This window comes from Mustelus asterias, unplaced genomic scaffold, assembly GCF_964213995.1.
Source record: "Mustelus asterias unplaced genomic scaffold, sMusAst1.hap1.1 HAP1_SCAFFOLD_43, whole genome shotgun sequence".
Lineage (NCBI taxonomy): Eukaryota > Metazoa > Chordata > Chondrichthyes > Carcharhiniformes > Triakidae > Mustelus > Mustelus asterias.
In genome coordinates this window covers 1274948-1293626 of record NW_027590120.1, presented here as the reverse complement: position 1 = coordinate 1293626, position 18679 = coordinate 1274948, and the positions used below count along the sequence as shown (strand labels likewise).

The following is an 18679-nucleotide window of genomic DNA, read 5'->3' as shown; positions in this document are numbered from 1 at the left end:
ATCTCTTCTCTTTGGAACAATGTTGACCCCATTTTCTGTCTCAATCTGATTCTCTTTGTCTCAGTTTACGAACTTCCATCCCATTCACTCTCACTGTCTCTTTCCCCATTTACTTTGCTCCCTCTATTCACTTGTTCTCTGTCTGTAATAATCACAATGACTGCCGGTGATTCTCTGACTATAATCAGAAAAGAAATTAATCCGAAGTGTGCAGTCCCACCCAGCTGGACAACAATGGAGAGGCACTGGAGGAAGATGCTTTGGTCAATGGTGTCAATAACTGCAGACTGACTAAAAAGGACAGTGACAGATAACTTACCCGAGTCATATTCACACAGTAATTTGAGACTTTGGTAAGAGCTGTTTGATACTGTGTGAAAGACAAATGTAATCAGAGGGATTCACACAGGGAATTTCAGGACATATGGGCAGAGATTTGGGAGACGACAGGGATTTTGGAAGTTGTAATGAGAGATGGGCAGGAGGGGAACAAAGACACCGGGGTCAAGGGTGGGCTCGTGGGAGGAAGGGAAGCAACAGAGGCAGCTTTTTAAATTTCATTTGTGAGACATGGATGTTGTTGCATGGCCAGCATTTATTGCAAGTTGCCCTTGAGAAGGTGGTGGTGAGCTGCCTTATGAGTGGCTTGCTCGGCCATTTTAGAGACAACCACACTGCTGTGGCTCTGGAGTCCCATGTAGGCCAGACCAGGCAAGGACGACAGATTTCCTTCCCAAAAGGACATCATTAAACCAGATGGGTTTTTACGACAATTGTTTCACGGTCATCAGTAAATTCTTAATTCCAGATTTTTTTTATTGAATTCAGATTTCACCATCTGCTGTGGCGGGATTGAAACCTGGTACCCAGAACATTAGCTGAGTTTCTGGATTAACTGTCTAGTGTTAATACCACTAGGCCATCACCTCCCCTCAATCTTAGTGACAAAGAAGCTCCATGCGCTCCTCACACTTGTTGTTGGAGGTGAGGATGGAGAAGACTGGGGAGAGGGAGGGCCCTTCAAAAGGATCCAAATGGAGTTAGAGACATTAAATAGATGCAACACAGTGTGTTCAATATAAAAATAGTAATATAAAACTAATTTATTTGACTTTTATTCACAATATTAGCCCAAACAACTGGCTGGAATTTATTGACATCATCCAACAGACCCCAACGAACATAATCCTGGATGTCACTGACAGCAAAATCCAATCATTGTAATTGTTTGTGAGCTTGTTGGTGTCTCATCAGTACAGAAAAATAAGCAAATCCCTTCCCACATTCAGCACATGTGAATGGCCTCTCCCCAGTGTGAACTCGCTGGTGTGTCAGTAGGTTCGATGACTGAGTGAAACCCTTCCCACACACAGAGCAGGTGAACGGTCTCTCCCCAGTGTGAACGTGCTGGTGCATCAGAAGTTTGGATGAGGAAGGGAATCCCTTCCCACACTCAGAGCAGATGAATGGTCTCCCCCCAGTTTGAACACACTGGGTGTCAGAAGGACGGATGACTGAGTAAATCCCTTTCCACACTCAGGGCAGGTGAACAGCCTCTCCCCAGTGTGAATTTGCTGGTGCACAGTCAGGTGAGACGATCGCTTGAATGCAGACCCACAGTGAGAGCATCTGAACGGTCTCTCATCAGTGTGAACAGGTTGATGCTGCATCAAGTCCTGGGAACTTTTAAAGCGCTTTCCACAGTCTGTACATGTAAAAGGTCTCTCATCAGTGTGAACTCGCTGGTGTGTCTGCAGTTTGTATTGCTGAGTAAATCCTTTCCCACACATGGAACAGGTGAATGGCCTCTCATTGCTGTGAACACGTTGATGGCGCATCAGTTCCCCAGAACATTTGTAACACTTCCCACAGTCTGAGCATTTAAATGGTCTCTCCTCAGTGTGAACTCGCTGGTGATTCAACAGGGTGGATGACTGAATGAATCCCTTCCCACACACAGAACAGGTGAACGGCCTTTCCCCAGTGTGAAGTCGCTGATGTATCAGAAGGTAGGATTGACGAGTGAATCCCTTCCCACATTCGAAGCAGGTGAACGGTTTCTCCCCAGTGTGACTGAGCCAATGACTTTCCAGGCCAGACGGGGATTTGAATCCCTTCCCACAATCCCTGCATTTCCACGGTTTCTTCCTGGATTGACTGCATTTGTGTTTCAACAGGTCAGATGATTGGCTGAAGCCTCGTCCACACAGAGAGCACGTGTATGGTTTCTCCCCATTGTAAATGGTGCTTGTTCCTTCCATGTTCAAAATCAAATGATATTCAAGTTACGATAAATTGGAAAACTCCACCAGATTGTGATGTGATGTTTCGTTTCAGTTTCCCGACTGCAAATCCTCCTCTTCTAAAATGCTGTGTAACTGTTTCAAAACAGAAAAAAATGGAGTGAGAGAGAACCCACAAAAACACAAAGGCAGTTTGTGAAATTGAGCTGAATGAATCTGGTCATTTGCGGGGCCGGCTCCCGGGAAAAGTGACCATTAAAACTGGTGGATTCTCATAAAAACCCAACTGGTTCACTAATGTCCTTCGGGAAGGAAACCTGCCACCCAGTCTGGGTCGACACAGATTCTGTCCACAAATTTCTAAACTGTCCCTGAACACCAAGGTCTGGGTCATTTGTATACATTAGGAAGAGCTGGGTGTTAACACCAGCTCCTGAGGAACTCCCAAACATCCATTAACCAGTATTTTGTGTGTTTCCTGTCCCCCAGACAATTTTGTGTCAATGCTGCTGCTGTCCCTTTTATTCCACGAGTCATACCTGTGCTCCGATGTCTGCTGTGCAGCAATTTATCTGATGCTTTTTGGAAGTCCATGTTCACCACATTAACAGCATTATCCTCAACAACGGGATCTGTGACCTCATCAAAATATTTAACCAGGTTCGATAAACACCATTTCCTCTGAACACTGTCGTTCTTAACCCACATTTACTCAGGTGATTAGTAAATATGTCCTGAATTATTGTTTCAGGAATCTTCCCTATCACTAGCATTGAACTGACTGACCTGTAGTTTCTGGGATTATCTTTTGAGCAGTTATTGACTAATCCACCTAACCTGCACATCTTTGGACCACGGGAAGAAATCCATGCAGACACGGAGAACGTGCAAACTCCACACAGACAATCGCCCGCGGCTGGAATCGAACCCTGGTCTTTGGCGCTCTGTGGCAGCAGTGCTAACCACTGTGCAGCCCCAAAACGTTTTCCATGTCCAATTTCCAATTGCTGTATCCTGTAAATAGAGTTTCCAAAAAGATCATCACTGTTAAACCAGGACATAAATTCAGAAGAGACAAACCATTCCTTGATTTGAATTTTCTGTGTGTAAATCCCCCACTTCTAACCAAATAAAAGCAAATTACTGCAGATGCTTGAATGAGGAACCAAAAGAGAAAATGCTGGAAAATCTCAGCAGGTCTGGCAGCATCCCTAAGGAGAGATGCAGATGGTCTGTTAGCCTTTATTCCCCAGGGATGCAGTTTCCGAGTGAGGAAAGCTTTCTGAAATTGTATCCAGTTTTGGTGAAACCACATGTGGAACACTGCAGAGTTTGGGTCTCCTTACCCAGAGAATTGCCCCAGAGGACGAGTAACAAACGTTCACCAGACTGCTTCCTGGGATGACAGGACTGTGCAATGAGGAGCGATTGAGCAGAACTGGTCTTTACTCTCTGACCTGATCGTAACCTCAAATCTTCATCCTGCTGACCTCCAATAACCTTTCACCTCCTTTCTTACCAAGAATCTATCCACCTTTGCTTAAAATATTCAAACACTCTTCTTCCACCACCTTTTCAGGGAGAGAGTTCCAAAGACTCACGACACTTGGAGAAAAATTCTCCTCATCTCTACTTTAAATGGGTGACGCTTTATTTTTTAAAACGGTGACCCCTAGTTCTGGATTATCCCACAAGAGGAAACATCCTCTCTACCTCCATCCTGTCAAGGCCTTGCAGGAACAAGTCGCCATTTACTCTTCTGAACTCCAGCGGATACACTCCTAGCCTGTCCAACCTTGCCTCGTAACACAACCCATCAATTTCAGGCATTGTGAGAAGTCTCACAACACCAGGTTAAAGTCCAATTGGTTTATTTGGAATCACGAGCTTTCGGAGCGCTGCTCCTTCGTCAGGTGCGGAAGGATTCCAAATAAACCTGTTGGTCTTTAACCTGGTGTTGTGAGACTTCTTACTGTGCCCACCCCAGTCCAACGCCGGCATCACCGCATTATTTCAGGTATTGGTCTGGTAAACTTCTCTGAACTGTCTCCAGCACACTTACACCCTTCCTTAAACAAGGTGACCAATACTGTACATAGTACTCCAGACGGTCTCACTAGTGACCTGTACAACTGAAGCATAACCTCCCTAGTTCTGTATTTAATTCCCTTCACAATGAATGATAACATTCTATTAGTGTTCCTAATTACTGATTTACTTGCATATTAGCCTTTTGTGATTTATGTACTAGAACACCCAGATCCCTCTGAATCTCTGAGCTCTGCAATCTCTCACCGTTTAGACAAAATGCTTCTTTTTCATTCTTCCTGCCGAAATGGACAATTTCACATTTGCCCACATTCTACTCCATTTACCAGATATTTTCCCACTCACTTCACCTTTCTGTCTTTTTGAACCCTCCGTATGTCCTCGTCACAACTTACTTTCGCACCTTTGTGTCATCGGCAAATTTGCCAACCAGCCCTTCATCCAGTCATTTCTATAAATCTTTGATTCCTTGCCCCAAATTTGTTTCCCTGTCTACTATTTAGTTTTAAAATGCTTTCCCCAGTACTGGTGTCAGTGCCCCATGAACCAGAACCCACCTCCCACACCAATCTTTGAGTCACTCATTCATCTCTCTGATCTGATTTGTCCTAAGACAATTAGTAAGTAGTTAAGGTAATTATCCAGATTATGAACTTTGAGATCCTGCTTCTTAATTTGGTACCTAGGTCCTCATACTAGCCATGTAAAACCTCCTTCTTTGTCCTGCCTGTGTCATTGGTACCTACATGGACCACAATGACTGGGTCCTCCCCCGTGCAGCTGTTTTTGAGCTGCAGATCCGACACAATACTGTAAGTTCCTCTTCAGACCTGAACAGATGTCCTGAACCCTGGCACAAGGCAACACAGCCATCTGGACTCATGCTCTTTGCTGCAGAGAACAGTGTGAATCCCTCTGATTACACCATCCCATACTACCCCTACATTCCCTTTTTCTCCTCCAACTTGAATGGCTTCCTGTACCACGGTGCCAAGGTCAGTTTGCTCATCCACCCTGCAGCATAAACAAGCTGAAAAAACTGCAATCCGGTTGGACAATTGTGAAGGCTGAGGCTCCTGCCACCTGAATCCCCTTACCTGCCTCACTCACAGTCATCCTCCTGTCCCTGATCACTGACCAAATCAGCAGGTCCTGTCCTAAGAGGTGTGACTGCTTCCTGGTGTAAAGAATCCAGGTAATGTTCCCCCTCCTTGATGCATCGCAGTGTCTGTAGTTCAGCCTCCAGCTCATAAACTCTAACCGGAGCTGCTTGAACTTCAAACACTTACTGCAGATGTGTTTGCCCTCGATCAAACTGACACCCAGGAGCTCCCACACGCTGCAGCTGTGACACATCACCTGTCCTCCCATCTTTAATGTGTGCGAAAAAAGTATTTAATTATTTTATCCAATGATGTATTTTACTTTTGATTTTATATATTTTATTAACCTTACCAGCAGTTGCTATACGATTTTGATCCTTAGACATCGAATAAACTTTAGTCACTTTGCAGATACTCAGCAAATAGCTCGCCGCTCTTTCTCCTGTAGAAGAGGAAGATCACTTCCCAAAGGCTGAGAATATTAGAAAGCAAAAGGGTACCTCGTTCCCTTCCTTCCCTAAGTCCCTTAATCACCCAACTCTTAGCACACTGTTCTAAGCTGCATTCAAGTGATGCCAGTTCAGAGCTGTTTCTGAGCTGCAGATTCAATACAATACTCACTTGCAGACATGGACATCAAGGCCTGTATGGGTCTCCAGGCCATCATGCACACCATCATGATAGGGAGGATGGAGATGGTGTTGCCAGCCATGTACATGATGAACAGATTCATGGGCAGCTGTTTCAATGGGCCCAAGGTGATGAAAACAGAAAGTGAGCAGGGTATCAGTAAAGGGGGCCGGTTTGGGGAGGCCATATGCTGATCTTATACACAGGTCTGGAAGTAACAATTAACTCAATAAGTCCCTTTATCAAACAGGCTGCTGTGGTTCACCAAGGCACTTCACCACTGTGGACAAACCAGGGGCGTTGTCAGCCACACACTAAAGACACATTCAAATCTAACTTACCTTCTCAACTCGGATCCGGTCTGTTTCTTGGACGCGGATGTCCGGTAGCTGTTTGTCCGAATATGCGACTGGGCACATGGAGTCTCTCTGGCCACACTGTTGATCACGGCTCCTGTGAGAAACAGAAAACACAAATTGGTCACCCTTTCAAGACCTTGTTTAAAGAGGGAGTCTCTCTGTTGAGGACCCCAACGTGGTGACAATAGTGCCAGCATGAACTAAAGCTTGGGCAAACCTCAGACACACACTGCCGTTGCATGTACCAAACTGCCAGGGGAATGGAGGGCTGCAGAAGTGGATTAGTGTCAATCAGGGTGCCAATCCACTTGCCCTCCATTGAGGGACAAAGCGACAAATCACCACATGTACCAAATTGTATCTTGAAAACAAACATTGTGGGACATTGAGAGAGATCCAGTGCAGCACCCGGCCCTGGAAACGAGCAATCGTTCCTCCAACCACCACCGCAGTTGGCACCTGATCAGGTGGAGGGGCTGAAACCAAAAGGGCATCTCAGGGTCATGACCTGGGAAAAGATGCCAAGTGGGGTCTGAGTGATTTCTGGGGGATTTGAGGGGCTGCTTTGTGCTGAGGAGCTCGGTGAGGGGTAAAAGACGCGTGAAAAACCCGGGGTTGGGAAGTTTTGGGTTGGTTCCACATCCCCGGGTCAGTGTGCGGTGGCGTCCCCTCGGGAGAGGCGGGCTGACCCGGCTTGCCGCTTACTTGAGCCCCCGGCTCCCCGCGCGGCCTCCGCAGCTGCTGCTGCCGCTCAGGTTAAACTCGAGGGTCCACTTGTGCCAGCGCGCGCGGTTGACAAGCCCCGCCCCTGCAGCCATGGCAACGCCGGCGACAATTAACCGCTTTCAAATCTGATTCCGATCCGAAGAAGAAGCCGCGCGCTTCCGTCAACAAACCACAACCGCAGCAATGCGCATGTGCGGTCCCAACCTCCTCAGCCCATTGCCCCGCCCCCACATCGCAGCCATCTTTGTTAGGGGCACATCGGCTCCGACACTTCACCTTGTCAAACGGAGCACGTCTGCCCCGCACAAAGATGGACGTCACTTAACCTCAGAGGTATTTACATCGCTTTTTTCGCCTCAAAAAACGTGTAACACAGTATAAAACGTCAATAAAACCTAAAGGACCTTGCCTCCTCAATCAGCAATCAAAATCATAAATATCTATTGTAATGGGTTTCTCCACAGATGCTGCCAGTCCAGCATTTTCAGTTTAAATTTCACAATTCCAACATCCGCAGTATTTTAATTTTATTTCCTTTCTATTCTGCCTCTAATGTAACTGGATATCATGAGTAAAGCTGCCACCAGGCTGATCCTTCAGTGTGGCACAGTCGTTAGCATTGCTGCCTCACAGCGTCAAGAACCTGGGTTTGATTCCCATCCTTGGATCATTGTCTGTGTAGAGTTTGCACGTTCTATGTGGGTTTCTTCTGGGTGCTCCAGTTTCCTCCCATACGCCATCCTTTTCTTCACATGAGAATCCAGTATTTTGTCCTGAATGAATTTTGAGGCCCAAGTCAGAGCGAATAAGTAAAAGCAAAAAACTGTGGATGCTGGAATCTGAAACAAAAACAGGAAATGCTGGAAAATCCCAGCAGGTGTGACAGCATCTGTGGAGAGAGAATAGAGCCAAGAGAGCCAGCGAATAAATAACCCTATCAGGTACCAGATTCACATAGAATTCAGCAAGAAATTCTGCAAACGTCCTTCAAACTGAACAGGAAACATTGCCATTCAAGTTTTAGCCTGGTTTCGGAACGGGGACCTTTCACATGCTAGGTAAACGTGATAACCACTACACTGCAGAAGCTGTTGACAGCACAGGGCAGCCAATCGGCCTGTCGGCAATGTTCAACTCTGCTATGTTACTGCAGGTTCCAATAGTTAGACTGAGAGCCCATGCCACTTAATACAAGAAGACAACTTTTACTTTCAACCTGATGTCTCAACTTATATTGAACTTCAAAATTTAAAAGTGTCCGTCTGGCAAATGTCTAAAGGAGCAATTATTTCTGCTCAATTATAGAATCCCTAAAGTGCAGAAAGAGGCCAGTCAGTCCATCGAGTCTGCACCGACAACAATCCCAACCAGATCCTATCCGCATAACCCTATATATTTGCACTGCTAATCCCATGACACCAAGGGGCAATTCAGCATGGCCAATCCACCTAACCTGCACATTTGAGGAAATGTACACAGAGACGGGGACAATATGCAGATGCCACACAGATTTCCTTCCCAAGGCTGGAATCGAACCTGGGTCCCTGACACCATGAAGCAGCAGTGCTAACCACTCTGCCAAATTCATCATTCTCAGTCTATATTACTCGGTATTTGTTTCGTTATTCAACATTTAATATCAATACATTTATTTAACATAGATGTCATCATTCTGAATTGCATATCTCTGAACTATATCACATTGAATTGCAAATGTGACTGACCAACAATACAGATCGAGTCACTGGGTAACACACATCCCATGGTGCTTATTTGAGATTGAGTCAGTCTTTAAACAAAATCAAATATCTTTAATGGGAAGAGATTTAGAAATGATCAGTTAGTTATACTTGATCCTTCTTTATTCTGGGTGTGAAACATTCTGGCACTTAAATCCCACGGGCGGCACGGTAGCACAGTGGTGAGCACTGCTGCTTCACAGCTCCAGGGTCCCGGGTTCAATTCCCGGCTCGGGTCACTGTCTGTGTGGAGTTTGCACATTCTCCTCGTGTCTGCGTGGGTTTCCTCCGGGTGCTCCGGTTTCCTCCCACAGTCCAAAGATGTGTGGGTTAGGTTGATTGGCCAGGTTAAAAATTGCCCCTTAGAGTCCTGGGATGCGTAGGTTAGAGGGATTAGCGGGTAAATATGTGGGGGTAGGGCCTGGGTGGGATTGTGGTCGGTGCAGACTCGATGGGCCGAATGGCCTCCTTCTGCACTGTAGGGTTTCTATGAATTCTATGAATTTATCTATAGAAGAGTCCAGCAGATCCGCACTGATTCTCGATTTCCTCATCTGCCAAGTGTTTTTTTCTATTTCTCTATTGTGAAGACCGATTTTTAAAAAAAGATTGTTCTGCGCAATGTGCGTCATTTCCTCTAGTTCAGTTACAGTATCACCTTTGAGTCTGTCTTTATGAGCACACAATACTATTAGACATGTTTCAGGTGGTAATTAACTATGTTAGTCTGCACCTACAAATTCTGTTGTGGACTGAACAAATTGCTAATATGTGCACGGTGTCAAAATGCAAACATTTATTTCCTTGTTGCGTTTTAAAATATCGCATTCCTGATTTTCCTGAAAGCATTTGTACTGAGATCAGAGCAAAGATAATAGCTGGAATTTTACCGTTGGCCTCGGGTGGGATTTTATGAGCCTCGCGAGAGCGATGCTGTAAAATACTGGTCAATGTCTGTAACATCGAGATTTGGATAATGTTCAGCAAATAACTGAAATCATGCAGACTTCCCTCACCCTAACGGGTAAAGTTTCATTAATGTTTCTGCCCGGTTTTGAACCTTCGTGTGTTAGGCAAATGGGATAATCACAACATTACAAAAACTGCCAACAGCGCCAGGCCTACAATCGACCTGTCTGCAATGTTCAGCTTTGCTGTGTTGCTGCTGGTTTTCATGGCGAGACTAAGAGCCCATGTCACTTCAGATGTGACAGAGCTCTGACGAAGGGTCATCTCGACTTGAAACATTGGCTCTATTCTCTCCCCACAGGGCTGTCAGATCTGCTGAGATTTTCCAGCATTTTCTGTTTTTGTTTCAGATTACAGCATCAACAATATTTTGCTTTTAAAATAAATGGAAATTGGTGAAATGGGTGAAGGTGAAGGGGAGAGTTCATGCTCGTGAATTGTCAGAGATGGACCTTCACATGGTCCATCTCTGAGACTTCTCTTCCCCCTCCTTGACATTTCTGACTCCATTTCTGGTAGTCATGATGTGGAGATGCCGGCGTTGGACTGGCGTAGGTACAGTAAGAAGTCTCACAACACCAGGTTAAGGTCTGAGTGACTCACCTGATGAAGGAGCAGTGCCCCGAAAGCTCGTGATACCAAATAAACCTGTTGGACTTTAACCTGGTGTTCTGAGACTCTTTACTGTGTCAATTTCTGGTGATAATATCACTGGTATCTATTACAAGCACACCGACACCTACAACTACCTTGACTACAGTTCTTCACACCCCATATCCTGAAAGGACTCCATCTCATTCTCTCAGTTCCTTCACCTCCGCCACATCTGTCCTGATAATGCCATTTTCCAAAATAGTGTTGCCCATGTCTTTCTTTTGCCAATTGTGGTTTTTCACCTACTGTGGTTGACAGGACACTTGACCATGACCAACCCATTCCCCAGGCCACTGCTGTCACCCCCTCCTCTCCCTCCCAGAACCAGAATAGGCTTCCCTGTGTCCTCACTTTTCACCCCACCAGCCTCCGCATTCAAAGGATCATCCTCTGCCATTTCTGCCAACTCCAGCATGATGCCACTACTCATCACACCTTCCCCTTCTCCCCCCCCCCCCCCCCCCCCCCCGCCACCTCCACCCTCCTCAGCAAGAACTCACAAGGACCGTTCTCTCTGGGACACCCTGGTCCATTCCTCCATTACACCCACCATCTCACCCCCTGTCCATGGAGCCTTCCCATCTTCCCATGCAATCGTTGAAGGTGCAACACCTACCCTTTTACCTCCTCCCTGCTCACTGTCCCAGGTCCCAAACACCATTTCAGGTGATGCAGCGTTTCACAGACATCTCCTTCAATCTGGTCTATTGCATTCGCTGCTCCCAATGTGGTCGACTCCACACTGGAGAGACCAAATGCAGACTGGTTGTCTGTTTTGCTGAACACCATCCACAAGCAAAACCCAGACCTTCCTGTCAGTTCAACACACCACCCTACTCTCCTGTCCACATGTCGGTCCTTGCAATGTTCTAGTGAACCCCGATGCAAACTGGTGGAACAGCACCTCATCTTCCAATTGGACACTTTACAGCCTGAACATTTACAGGACTGAACATTGAATTCAACATTCACAGCGTGAACTCTCCCCTTCACCTACACTCCATTTCCATTTATTTCATTTAATTCTGATTCTTCTTTTTGTCTTATTCATCCATTTTATCATCCTTCTTTCTCACTTCCATGTTTCCAGTTCTCCATTCTTGCTTTCTGCCTTGTCCACCCCCACCCCCCATTCAGGGCAACTGTTTCTGCCTTGTCCACCCCCTAACCACTCCCCCTCCCCCCACCCACCCACATTCAGGACAACTGCCTTAAACATCTGTACCACTGTTCTGCCATTCACATATTCTGATCACTTCATGGACACTTTTAACACCTCTCTCAGCTCTCTTCATACATAAAAGCAAATTATTGCAGATGCTGGAATCTGAAACCAAAAGAGAAAATGCTAGAAAATAAATCTCAGCAGGTCTGGCAGCATCTGTGAGGGGAGAAAAGAGCTGACGTTTCGAGTCCAGATGACCCTTTGTCAAAGCTGGCAATGTAGCCTTCTTCATCCTCATTCATCCTCTCTCCCCCCTGTCTGTTAGACATGCGCACGCTCCACTTTCTGGTGAACACACACTGACTCTCTGCTTCAAGCTTTACTCTTTGTACCAATTCACACTCTGACTCCTTTTACAATTACTCATTGTTCCCAATAGGCTCCATTCCCTCTGACTCCATCCCCCTGAACTCACTGAGCATCCCCCCAGGGCTCCTGTCCCCCTGCTCCATTCCCTCTGACTCCATCCCCCTGAACTCAGAGCATCACCCCAGGGATCCTCCCTCCCTGCTCCATTCCCTCTGACTCCATCCCCCTGAACTCACTGAGCATCACCCCAGGGATCCTCTCTCCCTGCTCCATTCCCTCTGACTCCATCCCCCTGAACTCACTGAGCATCACCCCAGGGATCCTCTCTCCCTGCTCCATTCCCTCTGACTCCATCCCCCTGAACTCACTGAGCATCACCCCAGGGACCCTCTCTCCCTGCTCCATTCCCTCTGACTCCATCCCCCTGAACTCACTGAGCATCACCCCAGGGATCCTCTCTCCCTGCTCCATTCCCTCTGACTCCATCCCCCTGAACTCACTGAGCATCACCCCAGGGATCCTCTCTCCCTGCTCCATTCCCTCTGACTCCATCCCCCTGAACTCACTGAGCATCCCCCCAGGGCTCCTGTCCCCCTGCTCCATTCCCTCTGACTCCATCCCCCTGAACTCAGAGCATCACCCCAGGGATCCTCCCTCCCTGCTCCATTCCCTCTGACTCCATCCCCCTGAACTCACTGAGCATCACCCCAGGGATCCTCCCTCCCTGCTCCATTCCCTCTGACTCCATCCCCCTGAACTCACTGAGCATCACCCCAGGGCTCCTGTCTCCCTGCTCCATTCCCTCTGACTCCATCCCCCTGAACTCACTGAACATCACCCCATGGACCCTCTCTCCCTGCTCCATTCCCTCTGACTCCATCCCCCTGAACTCACTGAACATCACCCCATGGACCCTCTCTCCCTGCTCCATTCCCTCTGACTCCATCCCCCTGAACTCACTGAGCATCACCCCAGGGATCCTTCCCCCCTGCTCCATTCCCTCTGACTCCATCCCCCTGAACTCACTGAGCATCACCCCATGGATCCTCTCTCCCTGCTCCATTCCCTCTGACTCCATCCCCCTGAACTCACTGAGCATCACCCCAGGGATCCTTCCCCCCTGCTCCAATCCCTCTGACTCCATCCCCTTGAACTCACTGAGCATCACCCCATGGACCCTCTCTCCCTGCTCCATTCCCTCTGACTCCATCCCCCTGAACTCACTGAGCATCACCCCAGGGATCCTTCCCCCCTGCTCCATTCCCTCTGACTCCATCCCCCTGAACTCACTGAGCATCACCCCAGGGATCCTTCCCCCCTGCTCCATCCCCCTGAACCTTCACCCCAGGGATCCTCCCTCCCTGCTCCATTCCCTCTGACTCCATCCCCCTGAACTCACTGAACATCACCCCAGGGATCCTCTCTCCCTGCTCCATTCCCTCTGACTCCATCCCCCTGAACTCAGAGCATCACCCCAGGGATCCTCCCTCCCTGCTCCATTCCCTCTGACTCCATCCCCCTGAACTCACTGAGCATCACCCCAGGGATCCTTCCCCCCTGCTCCATCCCCCTGAACATCATCCCAGGGACCCTCTCTCCCTGCTCCATCCCCCTGACTCCATCCCCCCAGGGATCCTCCCTCCCTGCTCCATTCCCTCTGACTCCATCCCCCTGAACTCACTGAGCATCACCCCAGGGATCCTTCCTCCCTGCTCCATTCCCTCTGACTCCATCCCCCTGAACTCACTGAGCATCACCCCAGGGATCCTCCCTCCCTGCTCCATTCCCTCTGACTCCATCCCCCTGAACTCACTGAGCATCACCCCAGGGATCCTCCCTCCCTACCCCATTCCCTCTGACTCCATCCTCCTGAACTCACTGAGCATCACCCCAGAGATCCTCCCTCCCTGCTCCATTCCCTCTGACTCCATCCCCCTGAACTCACTGAACATCACCCCAGGGATCCTCTCTCCCTGCTCCATTCCCTCTGTGAGCATTCCCCTGAACTCACTGAACAGAAGGAGTAATCCCAGAGTAACTGTTGGGAATGGAGTCAGGGGATGTTCCAGGTTTGTGTATTTTTAGTTATCCTGGTGTCAGAACACACACACATCAATAAAACAGGGCATTCCTGCAAACACACTGCAGCTCCTCATGTCTGTTGTATAATTGTCCCAGGCTCCTGTGAATTCCTTCAACGAGTATGTAATGTAGACTTGAATTGATTTATTTTAAAACAGTTTATTTTAAACATATTAACACCGGTCTGAAAGTTGTAGACTCAGGACTGTCACACAAATGCTCTCAATCTGATGGTGTGGTGGTATTGTCACTGGGCTAGTAACCCAGAGTCCGAGGGTAATGCTCTGGGGAGCCAGCTTCCAATCACACCACAGCAAATGGTGAAATCTGAAGTCAATAAAAATCTGTAATTAAAGGTCTAGCGATGACCATGAAACCATTGCTGTTCAAACCCATTTGGTTCAGCGATATTCACTGATGCCCTTTAGGGAAGTAATTTATACGACTCCAGAATAAGGCCAGAGGATGCTGGAAAATCTCAGCAGGTCTGGCAGCATCTGTAAGTCTTTCATGTGACTCCAGGTCCACACGATGTGGTTGACTCTGGAATGGTCCAGCAAGCAAGCCACTCAGTCCAAGGGCAGTTAGGGATAGACCACAAGCAATGAATTAAAAATAATCTTCACAAAATGTTGACCAGTCATTTTCAGTCTGGAAATTTAAACCTGCTGTTTCAGGAACAGATCCCAGATTTAAACCAATCTTTGATTTAACAGCACACTGCCAGCATTCACCGCTGTTCTTCCCAACTCGAAACACAGTTGTAAAGGAATCTTTGTTCCGTGTCTTAGAATCCTACAATGCAGAAAGCCATTCGGTCCATCGAATCTGCACTAACCACAATCCCACCCAGGCCCTATCCCCATAACGCCATGAATTTATCTTAGCTAGTGCCCCGACACTAAGGGGAATTTTATCATGGCCAATTCACCTAACCCTCACATCTTTGGACTGTGGGAGGAAACCGGAGCACCCGGAGGAAACCCACGTAGACACGGGGAAAATGTGCAAACTCCACACAGACAGTGACCCAAGCTGGAAATTGAACCCGGGTTCCTGGCGCTGTGAGGCAGCATTCCAACCACTGTGCCACAGTGCCGCCCGTGTTGAGGAGCTCTGAACCATGGAAGAGAGTGGTTGGGATGCTTTTCTTACACACCTCAGGAATATCCCACACATTTTGTCTTGAATGTGATTAACAGCAGCAATAACTGCAGAATGCAGCTCCTGAAGACACATGAACTCATTGAGGTGTCAGTAGATGAGGTAGGCAGCACGGTGGCACAGTGGTTAGCACTGCTGCCTCACAGCACCGGCGACCCGGGTTCAATTCCGACCTCAGGGGACTGTCTTTGTCGAATTTGTCCATTCTCCCATGTTTGCGTGGGTTTCCTTCGGGTGCTCCGGTTTCCCACAGTCCAAAGATGAGTAGGTCGGGTGGATTGACCATGGTAAAGACAGTTTGTCCCGGTGGGCTTGTGGAAGGGAGCGAAGCAGCAGAAACAGCTGATCAGATTGTCTCAAGCTTAATGACAAAGAAGCTCCATGAACTCCTCGCTTGTTGCTGGAGGTGAGGATGGAGGAGACAAGGGTGAGGGAGAGACCTTCAGTAGGAATTGATCTATGTTCGAGATATTAAAAAGATTCAACACAAATCTGATTGATTTAACATTTATCTGGAATATTAACTCAGCTGAGATGGAGTTTATGAACATCAGCAGAAACAGAGCCCAATCAACATGCTTCATTTCTGGATGTAAATAATGGCAAAATCCAATCACGGTCGTCATTTATGAACTCGCTGGTGTGTCAGCAGATTGGATGAAGAAGCAAATCCCTTCCCACAGACAGAGCAGGTGAATGGCCTCTCCCCAGTGTGAGTGCGCCGGTGCACAGTGAGATGAGATAATTCTCTGAACCTAGTCCCACAGTCAGAGCACCTGAACGGTCTCTCCCCAGTGTGAACACGTTGATGACGTACCAGTTCTCCTGAACTTTTATAGCATTTCCCACAGTCTGGGCATTTAAACGGTCGCTCCTCAGTGTGAGTGCGCTGGTGTGAAGTGAGGGCAGATGATGTCTTGAACCCAGTCTCACAGTGAGAACACCTGAACGGTCTCTCATCAGTGTGAACACGTTGATGGCGCATCAGTTCCCCAGAACTTTTATAGCTCTTCCCACAGTCTGGACATTTAAATGGTCTCTCAGTCGTGTGAACTTGCTGGTGTTTCAGCAGGGTCGATAACTGAGTGAATCGTCTTCCACACTTGGAGCAGATGTAAGGTTTCTCGTGAGTGTGAACTCGCTGGTGTCTCTGCAGAGTACATGAATGAGCGAATCCCTTCCCACACTGAGAGCAGGTGAATGGCCTCTCCCCAGTGTGAGTGCGCTGGTGTACAGACAGGTTACTCAATTGCCTGAATGCAGTGCCACACTGAGAGCATCTGAAAGGTCTCACATTAGTGTGAGTGCGCTGGTGTTTAGTTAGGGCAGAGGATGTCTTGAACCCACTCCCACAGTCAGAGCACCTGAATGGTCTCGCATCAGTGTGAACACGTTGATGGGACAAAAGTTCCCCAGAACTTTTATAGCACTTCCCACAGTCTGAGCATTTAAAAGGTTTCTCTTCAGTGTGAACTCGCTGGTGCATCAGCAGGTTAGATGACCTTGAGAATCTCTTCCCACACTCGGAGCAGATGAATGGCTTCTCCCCGGTGTGAACTCGTTGGCGTTTCTTTGCACACTCAGAGGAGGTCATTGGCCTCTCCCCACTGTGAACTCGCTGGTGTCTCAGCAAGTTGGTTGACTGAGTGAATCCCTTCCCACAGTCAGAGCAGGTGAATGGCTTCTCCCCAGTGTGACAGCGGCAATGCTTTTCAAGGTGAGATGGGGATCTGAATCCCTTCCCACAATCCTCACATTTCCACGGTTTCTTCCTGGTGTGACTGCGCTTGTGTCTCAACAGGTCAGATGATTGGTTGAAGCCTCGTCCACACACAGAACACACGTACGGTTTCTCTCCACTGTGAATGGTGCTTTTTCCTTCCATGTTCAAAATCCGATGATATTCACGTTGTGATAAGTTGTGCGACTGTCAGATCCGGGTGTGATGTATGGTTTGAATTTCCTGACTGCAAGTCCTCCTAAAACCTGTGAAATTGATTTAAAACAGAAACAAGGGAGTGAGAGATAACCACAAAAACACAAAGGCAGGTTGTGAAATTGAGCTGAATAAATCTGGTAATTTATGGGGACAGCATGAAGGAAAAAGTGACCATGAAAGCTGCTGGATTTTTGTAAAAACGCAACCGGTACATTAATGTCCTTCAGGGAAAGGAACCTGCCACTCAGTCTGGGTCTGCACAAAACACTGACCTTTAAATGAGGGAGTGGCACGGTGGCACTGCTGCCTCACAGCAGCAGGGACATGGATTCGATTCCCGGCGTGGGTCACTGTCAGCGTGGAGTTTGTACATTTTCCTCCTAGACATCTGTATGGGTTTCCTCCGGGTGCTCCTGTTTCCTCCCACAGGTTAGGTGGATTGACCATGTTAAATTGCCCCTTCGTGTCAGGGGGACTAGCTAGGGTAACTGCATGGGGTTAAGGGGATGGGGCCTGGGTGGGATTGTGGTCGGTGCAGACTCGATGGGCCGAATGGCCTCTTTCTGCGCTGTTGGGATTCTGTGAAAATCACAACATTCTCTCCTCCTGCTGACAGGGAGCACCGCGCATGCGCATTACTGCGCATCGCCCCAGGAAAGATGGCGGCCGTTTATCCATGCTTGTCTCTGCAGAAGTCGAATGGCTCTGGACAAACCCGGGACTGGCCCAGGACCTTCGTGTTTGAGGTTTGAATTCACGAAGTGTTCATGAAACCTTACCGCCCTCCCTTTGCGCCCATCGCTCCCTCAGACACGCCGCTTCCTTACCCGCCACGGAGACAAGAAACAACAACTTCAACTCCACAACACTCCCTCTGCGCATGCTCAGAACACGGTCACTACTGCGCCTGCGCGGTCGTGATTGCCTGGATCGGAGGCATTCCTCGTCGCTTGGGACGCTGGGTAAACGCCCTGCCATTGAATAGAACAAATGGTTTGTCGTGATTTCTTTGTTGTTATCGCGTGCAAGCTGGGGCTGAAGGGCCAATAATAAAACTAGGATACATATCATATAGAGACCTGATTGCACAGACCATTATCTCAATTCAGAGAAGGAAATTGGAATTGTTCAGAAATCGAAAGTCACCTGAAGGTAGAAATAAGAACAGAAACCCTCTCCTACAGTCATATGTGAATTCACTGGTATCTCAGTAGCACATGAATATCAGGAATACTGCAATTAATTATGAAGATGTACAATGTGAACGGTGACTGTTAGATAAAGTGCAATGTTCTAACACATTGGAGCAGCTATGGTCAATGCGAGGGGAATATTGGATCACAGTGCCACAACAACATTATGCTCTGTCTCCTTGTAGCCTGTCTCAGAATTTCCTTCAATAACTAGGCCATTAGTGTGACAGGATTTAGCATCTATGATCTGCCAAAATTACAAGAGGAAAGTTAGTGACTGCAATTATCCCAGAAT

General features: G+C 47.8%; 2 protein-coding genes across 4 annotated transcripts; both read right to left on the bottom strand.

Annotated features, from left to right (window-relative positions):
* Nucleotides 1-1109: 1109 nt before the first annotated feature.
* On the bottom strand, nucleotides 1110-7292 carry LOC144482903 (uncharacterized). 2 transcript variants are annotated; one of them, XM_078201758.1, is made up of 4 exons: nucleotides 7090-7292; nucleotides 6367-6478; nucleotides 3081-3257; nucleotides 1110-2378 (listed from the first exon to the last, which is right to left on the bottom strand). In XM_078201758.1, exon 4 carries the CDS (start codon nucleotides 2259-2261, stop codon nucleotides 1416-1418), a length of 846 nt encoding a protein of 281 aa, XP_078057884.1. In that variant the 5' UTR covers nucleotides 2262-2378; nucleotides 3081-3257; nucleotides 6367-6478; nucleotides 7090-7292; the 3' UTR covers nucleotides 1110-1415. The 2 variants fall into 2 exon arrangements, with proteins under 2 accessions (XP_078057884.1, XP_078057883.1); XM_078201757.1 differs by lacking the exons at nucleotides 6367-6478; nucleotides 7090-7292 and having other exon boundaries at nucleotides 1140-1471; nucleotides 1555-2378; nucleotides 3081-3389.
* An 8299-nt stretch (nucleotides 7293-15591) lies between these two features.
* Nucleotides 15592-18073, bottom strand: LOC144482896 (uncharacterized). 2 transcript variants are annotated; one of them, XM_078201732.1, is made up of 2 exons: nucleotides 17971-18073; nucleotides 15592-17238 (listed from the first exon to the last, which is right to left on the bottom strand). In XM_078201732.1, the coding sequence occupies exon 2, from the start codon at nucleotides 17135-17137 to the stop codon at nucleotides 15875-15877; it is 1263 nt and encodes a 420-aa protein (XP_078057858.1). In that variant the 5' UTR covers nucleotides 17138-17238; nucleotides 17971-18073; the 3' UTR covers nucleotides 15592-15874. The 2 variants fall into 2 exon arrangements, with proteins under 2 accessions (XP_078057858.1, XP_078057859.1); XM_078201733.1 differs by having other exon boundaries at nucleotides 18019-18073.
* Nucleotides 18074-18679: the final 606 nt, after the last annotated feature.